Raw genomic sequence first — 12788 nt, forward strand, 5'->3', positions numbered from 1 at the left:
CCCTCAATACGGTGCAGTCGTCCTGTCCCCTTTGCAGAAAAGCATCCCCAAAGAATTATGTTTCCACCTCCATGCTTCACGGTTGGGATGGTGTTCTTGGGGTTGTACTTATCCTTCTTCTCCTCCAAACACGGCGAGTGGAGTTTAGACCAAAAAGCTATTTTTTGTCTCATCAGACCATGACCTTCTCCCATTCCTCCTCTGGATCATCCAGATGGTCATTTGCAAACTTCAGACGGGCCTGGACATGCGCTGGCTTGAGCAGGGGGACCTTGCGTGCGCTGCAGGATTTTAATCCATGACGGCATAGTGTGTTTCTAATGGTTTTCTTCTTCAGGTCATTGACCAGGTCCTGCCGTGTAGTTCTGGGCTGATCCCTCACCTTCCTCATGATCATGGAGGCGCTACCAGGAGACAGGCCAGTACATCAGGAGATGTGGAGGAGGCCGTAGGAGGGCAACAACCCAGCAGCAGGACCGCTACCTCCGCCTTTGTGCAAGGAGGAGCACTGCCAGAGCCCTGCAAAATGACCTCCAGCAGGCCACAAATGTGCATGTGTCAGCATATGTCTCACAAGGGGTCTGAGGATCTCATCTCGGTACCTAATGGCAGTCAGGCTACCTCTGGCGAGCACATGGAGGCTGTGTGGCCCCACAAAGAAATGCCACCCCACACCATGACTGACCCACCGCCAAACCGGTCATGCTGGAGGATGTTGCAGGCAGCAGAACGTTCTCCACGGCGTCTCCAGACTCTGTCACGTCTGTCACATGTGCTCATGTGCTCAGTGTGAACCTGCTTTCATCTGTGAAGAGCACAGGGCGCCAGTGGCGAATTTGCCAATCTTGGTGTTCTCTGGCAAATGCCAAACGTCCTGCACGGTGTTGGGCTGTAAGCACAACCCCCAGCCTGTGGACGTCGGGCCCTCATACCACCCTCATGGAGTCTGTTTCTGACTTTTAGCAGACACATGCACATTTGTGGCCTGCTGGAGGTCATTTTGCAGCGCCTCCATGTTCTGGAACACTACGCTGACAGACACAGCAAACCTTTTTGCCACAGCTCGCATTGATGTGCCATCCTGGATGAACTGCACTACCTGAGCCAATTGTGTGGGTTGTAGACTCCGTCTCATGCTACCACTAGAGTGAAAGCACCGCCAGCATTCAAAAGTGACCAAAACATCAGCCAGGAAGCATAGGAAGAAAACCTCCCTGATCTTTGTGGTTGAATCTGTGTTTGAAACTCCTGAACTTATTTAGGCTTTTCATAACAAAAGGGTTGAATACTTATTGACTCAAGACATTTCAGCTTTACATTTTTTATTAATTTCAAACATTTTCACAAAACATAATTCCACTTTGACATTATGGGATATTGTGTGTAGGTCAGTGACAAAAAAACTAAATTTTAATCTGTTTTAAATTCAGTCGGTAATACAAGAAAATGTGGAAAAGGTCAAGGGGTGTGAATACTTTATGAAGGCACTCACCCACTCAAAAAGTCAGCCATATATGATTTGAATTTCCAATGTGTTATCACTATTCTTTCAACCATCTAAAAGCACAACCAAATTCCATCGGAAAAGCAATGTCGGATTTTTGTTTGTCACAAATGTCTACCAATGTGCTTTCAACCATGTAAAAGCACAGCAAAGTTCAAATGAAAATACAATATCAGATATTTTGTTCATTCATACAACAGATTAATGTGTTATCGCTATGCTTCATATAATAGCAGAACCAAATGACCTGGATTGCAGTTGAGATTATATTAAAAGTACATGATGCAAGTGATCAATTCCGTTCGAGGTTCTGCACAGATTATTACAGCAATTGCGACGCTCTCCACAGACCTGTGACGACCTAAGCATGCTACCTTGAACATGCACACTTTATATAGTCCAATATTTACTTGTGTATTGAGGGATGGGGGCAGTGTATAAACTGAGCAGTATAATAAGATTCTTGTAGCAGCAGTTGTGATGTGTGTGGGTGTATGCATATGAGTGAGTGCATGTGTGCCAAGGTGCAGAGAATCAGAGCAGGTGGTCAGTCCAGTTCAAGTGTACAGCAGTCTGATGGCTTGTAGATAGAAATGGTCTCAGCCTGTTGGTATCAGTCTGTTGGTATCAGTATTTCTTCCTATATGTTTACATAAGAAGAAAAGTGTACAGTAACAGCAAAATGTGGCCATGGATATGTTACTCATTTTAAGGTTGAATGTTACATTAATTTGTAAGATAGCCTTAATTTGAGGCTTTTTACTGTATTACACAAGTAATATTGAATTGTTTGTTTGACAATACAACCAAATATCAACATTTAAAGTAGATATACCTACTGCTTGGATAGTTCAATCTGAGAAACTGGCATAATCCTATTCTTAAACTTGTTGGAGACGTGACTCCAACATATATAATTTGTTAACTTGTCGACAAGTTAATAGTCTATTTATTATTTTGTACTCCCTGATGAAGGCCATGCAGCCGAAACGCGTCAGTTTTAAAACTTTGTTTCCATTGAACATGCCATACAAATGAAGGCATTTTGATTAATTATATGAAGAGTGCCTTGGTCCTTTCTTTTTGATGACCAATTTACACCTTTTATCAAAGTGTACCTTCTGTCTATCAACACCTACTATTGTGTACCTTAGCTTGGTCTCCATCTCAACCAAACATCTATGTTAAAGAATAGGACTAAATAAAATCAAACTTTAAATGTACTTTAAATAAAGTTTGATTTGATTTATACCTATTCTTTAATTTAGATTTTTGGTTGAGATGGAGATTTGATTCCAACATATCAATTATTAATTTGTAGACCAACTGCAATTAAAGCCAGACTGTCAGTGGTACAGATGGATCTATCCAAGCAGAAGATGCATATCCTTCAAATGTTGATATTTGGTTGCGTTGACAACCAAACACAATTCAATATCATGACATTTTAAATCAACCAGAGCTTGAAACCTTAGGCCTATTGTATTGTCAATTTTTTTGTTGTTGAATTGAAACAATAGCTGTTGATGACTTTGCAAATGCTCTATAGGCTGAAATAGCATCCTTGATAATATATGAGTGATAAAGTATGGTCACATTTGATCTGTTAAACTCTGTTAAACCTACCCTTTGGAATGACTTCAGTAGCAACAGTGGATCTATTTAGTTTAAGTGGAGAGCTCTCAACAATCATTCTCATAATAGCTCATTGGTAATAGTCTGTCAAATTTCATAGCTATGCAGGACTGGGATTGGTTAAAACCCTGGATGGAAGGCCAAATGGTAGCTGTAAATCCATTCTCCAGTAGGGGGTGCTGCCTAGCCTATTGTTTTTTATTTCTGATTGTGGATTTAACATAGAAGATCTGATGTTGTTTTATAGGTAAAAATTCAAACCTATTTTGTTGAAATGAGGTTACCATGATGACAGAATCCTGTGGTTGAAATGTCACCCTTAAAACAACAGTTGATGATTTTTGTTCATTACTTTTTCAAATCCAATGTATTTTTTAAAGATTCCACGTCACCTAAGGTTGACAAATTACGCTGACACATAATGTTTCAACCAGTTTGTGCCCAGGGGATGAGTCATATTAGTKATCTACATCACCAGGAATCTCTTACAGAAAGATAAAGTGGGAGTGGAGCTGAAAGGAGCCACCCCCCCCTTTTGATGATTAGAATTTAGAAGAATAAACGAGACTAATTCTATTCTAAGTTCTGGAATCATGAGTGGAGTTRGACTTCTCTCAGATACCTGGCAGTGCTAGATTCACCTCCCAGAATTGAGAGCTAGCTACACACTTAGAAAAAAGGGTTACGAAAGGGTTCTTTAGTTGTCCCCATAGGATAACCCTTTTTGGTTCCAAGTGTTCTACCTGGAACCCAAAGGGGTTTTACCTGAAACCCGAAAAGGTTCTTCAAAAGGTTCTCCTATGGGGACAGCCGAAGAACCCTTTTAAGTTCTAGATAGCTCCTTTTTTCTAAGAGTGTAGAATGCAATCCCATTAGCAACACACATGCCCTGCCCTGGGTTGTTACAGTGACCGTGTTACTGCCACATCTGCGTTCATGAGTCATGACCGCAGTCAAATTCCATGTGATTGTTTAGTCACGGTAACTAGGCTTCTCCAAAACTGCGCTCTGATGCCGCTGATGGTCATTAGTAGGCCACCAAACTTGTCACTAATGGCCTGGTAGTCTGCGCTCCTGTAATCCTCTCATCACTCTGACATCAATACAAATGCATTCGAAAATCAAATCGAACACTTCATGAGAGCAATGAGCTTATGTTGTGCAACATGTACTATAGGCTATGCAATTGCGTGAGAAGAGTTTTGAGTATCCTCTTTTTAATAGAGGCCATATCAGCTTTCTATAGGCTAAATGTATTTCTCAACAATCCTAATACTAAGCACATTGCTTTGCTTTACAACCGGAGTAGCCTGCCTACCTGGCTTGCATGAAAATGAACCGCGGGAAAAGCATCCTCCATTCGCTATTTAAGTGCATACATGACTTATTTCCCCTGCCCCTCTTCCAACAGGAGCATAATAATGGCCCATTCTAAATCAAATCTAATTTCACACATATTATTTAGTATATGTAAAGACAATATTAAATGTAGATTAGTCTGATGGGTGACAATATCACCTGTGAATGATGCTCAGCGTGTGTAGTCTAACATGCTGACGAGTGTGTGTGTCCGAGTGTGCCATCGCACGGATGTTGATTTTGTCCACCTACATCAGACGCAATCAGGACACACAGGTTTAAATATCAAAATGAACTCCGAAACTATATTAATTTGGGACAGGTTGTTCCCCATGCAGAGCAAGGGGAACAACTACTCCAAGTCTCAGAGCGAGTGACGMTTGAAACGCTATTAGCGCCCACCCCGCTAACTAGCTAGCCATTTCACATCGGTTACACCAGCCTAATCTCGGGAGTTGATAGGCTTGAAGTCATAAACAGCGCTGTGCCTCAAGCATTGCTAAGAGCTGCTGGCAAACGAAGGAATGGGCTGTTTGAATGAATGCATACGAGCCTGCTGCTGCCTACCTACCACCGCTCAGTCAGACTGCTCTATCAAATCATAGACTTAATTATAATAAACACACAGAAATACAAGCCTTTGGTCATTAATATGGTCAAATCCAGAAACGATCATTTTGAAAACAAAACGTTTATTCTTTCAGTGAAATACAGAACCATTCTGTATTTTGTCGAACGGGTTGCAACCCTAAGTCTAAATATTGCTGTTACATTGCACAACCTTCAATGTTATGTACAATTTTGGCTAATTAATTACGGTCTTTGTTAGGAAGGAACACAGTTTGCAATGAGCCAGGCGGCCCAAACTGTTGCATATACCCTGACTCTGCTTGCATTGAACGCAAGAGAAGTGACACAATTTCCCTAGTTAATATTGTCTGCTAGCATGCATTTATCTTAACTAAATATGCAGGTTAAAAAAATATACTGCTGTGTATTGATTTTAATAAAGCCATTGATGTTTATGGTTAGGTACATTTGTGCAACGAATGTGCTTTTTCGTGAATGCGCTTTTGTTAACTTAACGGGATCGACTTGACAACAGCCAGTGAAAGTGCAGGGCGCCAAATTCAAACAACAGAAATCTCATAATTAAAATTCATCAAACATACAAGTATTTTACACCATTTTAAAGATACACTTGTTGTTAATCCCACCACAGTGTCCGATTTTTCAAAAAGGCTTTACAACGAAAGCACACCATCTGATTTTGTTAGGTCAGTACCTAGTCACAGAAAAATACAGCCATTTTTCCAGCCAAAGAGAGGAGTCACAAAAAACAGAAATAGAGATAAAAGGAATCACTAACCMTTGATGATCATCATCAGATGACACTCATAGGACTTCATGTTACACAATACATGTATGTTTTGTTCGATAAAGTTCATATTTATATCCAAAAATCTTAGCGCGTTATTGGCACGTTATGTTCAGTAATGTTTTGCCTCCAAAACATTCAGTGATTTTGCAGAGAGCCACATCAATTTACAGAAATACTCATAATAAACATTGATAAAAGATACAAGTGTTTTACATGGAACTTTAGATAAACTTCTCCTTAATGCAACCGCTGTGTCAGATTTCAAAAAAACTATACGGAAAAAGCACACCATGCTATAATCTGAGTCCAGCGCTCAGAGACCAAAACAAGCCATACAGATATCCGCCATGTTGTGGAGTCAACAGAAGTCAGAAATAGCATTATAAATATTCACTTACCTTTGATCTTCATCAGAATGCACTCCCAGGAATCCCAGTTCCACAATAAATGTTTGTTTTGTTTTCGATAATGTCCATAAATTATGTCCAAATACCTCCTTTTTGTTCGCGCATTTAGTTCCAAAATCCAAATTGATGACGCGCAGGCCAGACAAATTCAAAAAATTCCGTTACAGTTCGTAGAAACATGTCAAACGATGTATAGAATCAAGGATGTTTTTAACATAAATCTTCAATAATGTTTCAACCGGAGAATTCCTTTGTCTGTAGAAATGCGATGGAACGCAGCTAACTCTCACCGGGGCGCGCCTGAGTGGCACTCTGCCAGACCCATGACTCAACCATGACTTATTCCCTCATCCTTCACAGTAGAAGCAGCAAACAAGGTTCTGAAGACTGTTGACATCTAGTGGGCGCCCTAGGATGTGCAATATGACCCCATAGACACTGTATATTGGATAGGRAAGCCTACAAACCTCAGATTTCCCACTTCCTGGTTGGATTTTTCCCAGGTTTTTGCCTGCCATATGAGTTCTGTTATACTCACAGACATCATTCAAACAGTTTTAGAAACTTCAGAGTGTTTTCTATCCAAATCTACTAATAATATGCATATCTTAGCTTCTGGGCCTGAGTAGCAGGCAGTTTACTCTGGGCACCTTATTCATCCAAGCTACTCAATACCGCCCCCAGCCATAAGAAGTTAAATCATCACCCGTTTGGCAAAGTTGAAGTAGGCTGTGATTTGATAAATTAACAGGCACTGCATTGATTATATGCAACGCAGGACAAGCTAGTTAAACTAGTAATATCAACCATGTGTACTGTAGTTAACTAGTGGTTATGTGAAGATTGATTTGTTTTTTTTGTAAGATAAGTTTAATGCTAGCTAGCAACTTACCTTGGCTCATTGCCACCACAAGGTCCTTTTGATGCTGCAATCGCGTAACAGGTGGTCAGCCTGCCATGCAGTTTCCTCATGGATTGCAATGTAATCGGCCACAATCGGCATCCAAAAAGGCAGATTACCGATTTGTTATGAAATTGGACCTAATTAATCAGCCATGCCGATTTAACCGGTCTACCTCTAGACCGTACGTACATATCCCAACCAGAAGCTATGGATTACAGGCAACAACCCCACCGAGCTAAAGACTAGAGCTGCTTTCAAGGAGCAAGACACTAATCCGGACGCTTATAAGAAATCCCGCTATGCATTTACACAAACCATCAAATAGGCAAAGCTTCAATACAGGACTAAGATTGAATTCTACTACACCGGCTCTGACGTTCGTCGGATGTGGCAGGGCTTGAAAACTATTACGGACTATGATTCCAACACCATCATTAAGTTTGCTGACGTCACAACAGAGGTAGGCCTGATCACCTACAATGATGAGACACCCTATAGGGAGGTCAGAGACCTGGCAGTGTGGTGCCAGGACAGCAACCTCTCCTTCAATGTGAGCAAGACAATGGAGCTGATCGTGGACCATAGGAAAAGGAGGGCCAAACAGGCCACCATTAACATCGACGGGGCTGAAGTGGAGCGGGTCGAGAGTTTCAAGTTCCTTGGTGTCCACATCACCATCTAACTAACATGGTCCAAACACACCAAGACAGTTGTGAAGAGGGCACAACAACACWTTTACCCCCCCTGGAGACTGAAAAGATTTGGCACGGGTCCCCAGATCCTGAAAGTTATACAGCTGCACCGTCGAGCATCCTGACTGATTGCATCACCGCCTGGTATGGAAACTGCTCGGAATTTGAGCGTAAGGCGCTACAGAGGGTAGTGTGTACGTCCCAGTACATCACCGGGGCCAATCTTCCTGACATCCAGGACCTACACTACTGTTAAAGAGTTTGGGGTCACTTAGAAATATCCTTGCTTTTGAAATAAACATTTTTTTTCGTCCATTAAAATAACATCAAATTGATCAGAAATACAGTGAGACATTGTTAATGGTGTAAATTACTATTGTAGCTGGAAATGGCAGTTTCTTTTGTTTTTTATGGAATATCTACATAGGCGTACAGAGGCCCATTATCAGCAACCATCACCATTTGTGTTCCAATGGCACGTTGTTTTGGCTAATCCAAGTTTATAATTTTAAAAGGCTAATTCATCATTAGAAAACCCTTTTTCAATTATGTTAGCACAGCTGAAAACTGTTGTTCTGATTAAAGAACCAATAAAACTGTCCTCCTTTAGACTAGTTGAGTATCTGGAGCATCAGCATTTGTGGGTTCGATTACAGGCTCAAAATGGCCAGAAACAAATAACTTTCTTCTGAACCTCGTCAGTCTATTCTTGTTCTGAGAAATGAAGGCTGTTCCATGTGAGAATTTTCCAAGAAACTGAAGATCTCGTACAACGCTGTGTACTACTCCCTTCACAGAACAGGGCAAACTGGCTCTAACCAGAATAGAAAGAGGAGTGGGGGGCCCCAGTGCACAACTGAGCAAGAGGACAAGTACATTAGTGTCTAGTTTGAGAAACAGACGACTCACAAGTCCTCAACTGGCAGCTTCATTAAATAGTACCCGCTAAACACAAGTCTCAACGTCAACAATGAAGAGGCGACTCCGGGAAGCTCAGTTTCTCTGTCCAGTGTCTGTTCTTTTGCCCATCTTAATCTTTTTTTATTGGCCAGTCTGAGATATGGCTTTTTCATTGCAACTCAGCCTAGATGTCTAATGTTAACATAATTGGAGATAGTTTGTACACACAGTGATATCAGCGACAACAGTCCTGTAGTTGCTTTTTTTATTACAGTAAGGAGAGTTCACAAAGGCCAAAATAGTTTCTTTTCAGACAGCAATTCATATTGGATGACATCCCAAATAATTTCCCTGTATCACATTGTAGGCTGCTGCTGGTCAGGAGCTCTGTGTGTGTGTTTATGATCTAGCCAATATTTCTGATTTAGCACTGTTACGGTATGCAATTTTGCCCAGTTAGACAATGATCTAGTTTTACGTTTCCACCTTTTGATGTGTTTTCTGACACTAACCGAACCCACAAATGCTGATGCTCCAGATACTCAACTAGTCTAAAGAAGGACATCTGTACTAAGCCCTGTCTGGAATGTCCTGTCCTCACGAGAGAACCTGCATTGCAGCATTTCCCTCTGAGCCTTACAAAAGTATCTTACTAATGTAGTAGATAGCTGAGCGTCTGTTGTAACTAATGGACCACAGTTATACAGATGGTTTATAGAAAACAAGATGATGAGCTCATGCACTGTTGTCTGTAAACTGGGGACATGGGGTGGAAAAAATAAAATAATGTCTGAACTCTGTCTGCTTAGAGATCAAAGCAAAATATGGAGGATGTGTGAGTTCTTGTGTCTGGTGAGTGAGGCACAGACCCAAATAGAGTGACACGCCATATCTCAGAGCAGTCGTCCCCAGGGTCGGACCACTCTGTGTGGGAATCACTCGGAGAGATGCTCACCTCTGAAGGGTGGTGGTCAGGTACATGAGGACTGGAGGTGAAATCACAAATGTGTGTGTTTGTTTGTAGATGTAGGTGTGTGTGTGTACTATGTGTAAGTATTAACGTTCTCCCTCCTGTTCTTCCAGGCCTGCCCATGACATCAGTCTGGAGGAGTTTGATGATGATGATCTGTCTGAAATCACAGATGACTGTGGAATAGGACTCAACTACGACTCTGATCCATACGAGAAGGTGGAACACACACACGCATGCACACACATACACAAACACACAGGCACATACAGTGGGGAGAACAAGTATTTGATACACTGCCGATTTTGCAGGTTTTCCTACTTACAAAGCATGTAGAGGTCTGTAATTTTTATCATAGGTACACTTCAACTGTGAGAGACGGAATCTAAAACAAAAATCCAGAAAATCACATTGTATGATTTTTAAGTAAATAATTTGCATTTTATTGCATGACATAAGTATTTGATACATCAGAAAAGCAGAACTTAATATTTGGTACAGAACCTTTGTGTCAATTACAGAGATCATACGTTTCCTGTAGTTCTTGACCAGGTTGCACACACTGCAGCAGGGATTTTGGCCCACTCCTCCATACAGACTTCTCCAGATCCTTCAGGTTTCGGGGCTGTCGCTGGGCAATACGGACTTTCAGCTCCTCCAAAGATTTTCTATTGGGTTCAGGTCTGGAGACTGCTAGGCCACTCCAGGACCTTGAGATGCTTCTTACGACCACTCCTTAGTTGCCCTGGCTTGTGTGTTTCGGGTCGTTGTCATGCTGGAAGAACCAGCCACGACCCATCTTCAATGCTCTTACTGAGGAAGAGGTTGTTGCCAAGATCTCACGATACATGGCCCCATCCATCCTCCCTCAATACGGTGCAGTGTCCTGTCCCCTTTGCAGAAAAAACATCCCAAAGAATGATGTTTCCACCTCCATGCTTCACGGTTGGGATGGTGTCTTGGGGTTGTACTCATCCTTCTTCTTCCTCCAAACAACGGCGAGTGGAGTTTAGACCAAAGCTCTATTTTGTCTCATCAGACACATGACCTTCTCCCATTCCTCCTCTGGATCATCCAGATGGTCATTGGGCAAACTTCAGATGGGCCTGGACATGCGCTGCTTGAGCAGGGGGACCTTGCGTGCGCTGCAGATTTTAATCCATGACGGCATGGTGTGTTACTAATGGTTTTCTTTGAGACTGTGGTCCCAGCTCTCTTCAGTCATTGACCAGGTCCGCCGTGTAGTTTCTGGGCTGATCCGCTCCCTTCCTCACTGATCATTTTATCCCCCACAGAAGGTGAATCTATGCATGAGCCCCAGACCGAGGGTGATTGACCAGTTCATCCTTGAACTTCTTACATTTTCTAATAATTGCAGCCAACAGTTGTTGCCTTCTCACCCAAGCTGCTTGCCTATTTGTCCTGTAGCCCATCCCAGCCTTGTGCAGGTCTACACAGTTGATCCCTGATGGTTCCTTACACAGCTCTCTGGATCTATGCCATTGTGGAGAGTGTGGAGTGTCTGTTTGATTGTCATTGTGTGTGAACAGTGTCTTTCATACAAGGTAACGAGTTCAAACAAGGGTGAGTTTAATAACAGGTAATGAGTGAAGAACAGGAGGGCTCTTAAAAGAAAAAACTAACAGGTCTGTGAGAGCCGGAATTCTTACTGATTGGTAGGTGATCAAATACTTATGTCATGCAATAAAATGCAAATTATTTACTTAAAAATCATACAATGTGATTTTCTGGATTTTTGTTTTAGATTCCGTCTCTCACAGTTGAAGTGTACCTATGATAAAAATTACAGACCTCTACATGCTTTGTAAGTAGGAAAACTTGCAAAATCGGCAGTGTATCAAATACTTGTTCTCCCCACTGTACATACATCAATGTAATGTAGTGAAACAGCATGTCTGTAATTAGTATAATTTTCTGGGGGCTATTCTGCTCTCATCATTAAATAGATTAGCTTGCAGACGGCTTCAAACTACTGCTGTGCAAACTAAAAGCTCCTCCTATAGTACAGATAGAAAAGAAAATGTCTTCCTACAAATTTGAAGCAAAGCAACTTGGCTGTCAGTCTGTTTGGGTTTCTTTGTGTGGTTGTGTGAGTCTCTGCCAACACATGGTGCTTAGGGCTTTGATTGACAATTGCTGTGGGTGACAGCAAGCAGAGTGAGAGAGAGAAAGATTGAATATGAGAGGGAGTGATAGACTCCCCGGTATAGCCATTGGAGGTGATAACTGCCAATTTGTGTGTTACTCGGCTCATCTCTTATATAAGCGGCAGTGTAACTTGCTGTTAATACCTGTGTTACTAGAGCTCATTACATTAGTGACCTTATACTAAGCTCAGCCCTGCCCTATCATTTCCATCCTATCAACATCAGTTCCAGCATCAGAGCAGAATATGAATGGTACTGTAATGTACAACTCAAATCCCCTCTTAGTGACCGAGCTCTGGAGATAATCCACAGACCTGTACTACTGGAGAAGCACTGGGTCTGCTTCCTCTCTATCTATCTCTCTGTTTCCCTCTTTAATTATTTATCTGTCACCCCTTTCTCTCATTCTCTATCTCTCTCCCCATTTTCACTCTCCCTCCCCCCTCTCTCTCCTGAGGGATGTGAATGTTTTATGTGTGTGGCTTTGAGCCATAGCTGCAGAAAAGGGTGAATAACCCAGTGCAGTTTGCTGCTATGCAGAGACAGTCCTCCCGCATCATTCCTTTCCACCTTTTCTCCTCCCTCTCTCTCCCCTCTCCCCTGACTGCTCATTCCTTCCCTAACTGCTTTGCAGAGCTCCGTTCAGAGAGATCCTACCTTCAACCCCCTCCTTTCTTCCTCAATTCCTCCTCTTCCCCAAAGCAGAGAGAGATGTTTTTGCTTCTGCCTCATTAATCCCACAACAACAGAAAACTGGGAAATTGAGTTATATTTTTTCAGTCACATGCAAAGTTCTTTCTACAAAGCAATTTGTCAGTGTGTAGAGACGACCCGGGCCTACAACCTCAGAAAGCAAGTTGAGGGAAAC

At 42.0% G+C, this 12788-nt stretch overlaps 1 protein-coding gene and 1 long non-coding RNA gene across 4 annotated transcripts in view; one reads left to right on the forward strand and one right to left on the reverse strand.

The window, feature by feature from the left end:
- Positions 1-12788, reverse strand: part of LOC139023062 (uncharacterized) — an 870035-nt gene that overhangs the window by 270823 nt on the left and 586424 nt on the right. The window lies entirely within an intron of this gene.
- The window catches only part of LOC111952262 (C-Jun-amino-terminal kinase-interacting protein 2-like), a 46310-nt gene that overhangs the window by 7703 nt on the left and 25819 nt on the right, over positions 1-12788 (forward strand). For 2 of the 3 annotated variants that reach the window (XM_023970812.2, XM_023970811.2), the window contains exon 2: positions 9866-9971. In XM_023970812.2, the coding sequence (XP_023826580.1) occupies positions 9866-9971 (106 nt within the window). Of the gene's footprint in view, positions 1-9865; positions 9972-12788 lie in introns of those variants that run through there. The other variant, XM_070435230.1, reaches the window with a different exon arrangement.

This window comes from Salvelinus sp. IW2-2015, linkage group LG26, assembly GCF_002910315.2.
Source record: "Salvelinus sp. IW2-2015 linkage group LG26, ASM291031v2, whole genome shotgun sequence".
Classification (NCBI taxonomy): domain Eukaryota; kingdom Metazoa; phylum Chordata; class Actinopteri; order Salmoniformes; family Salmonidae; genus Salvelinus; species Salvelinus sp. IW2-2015.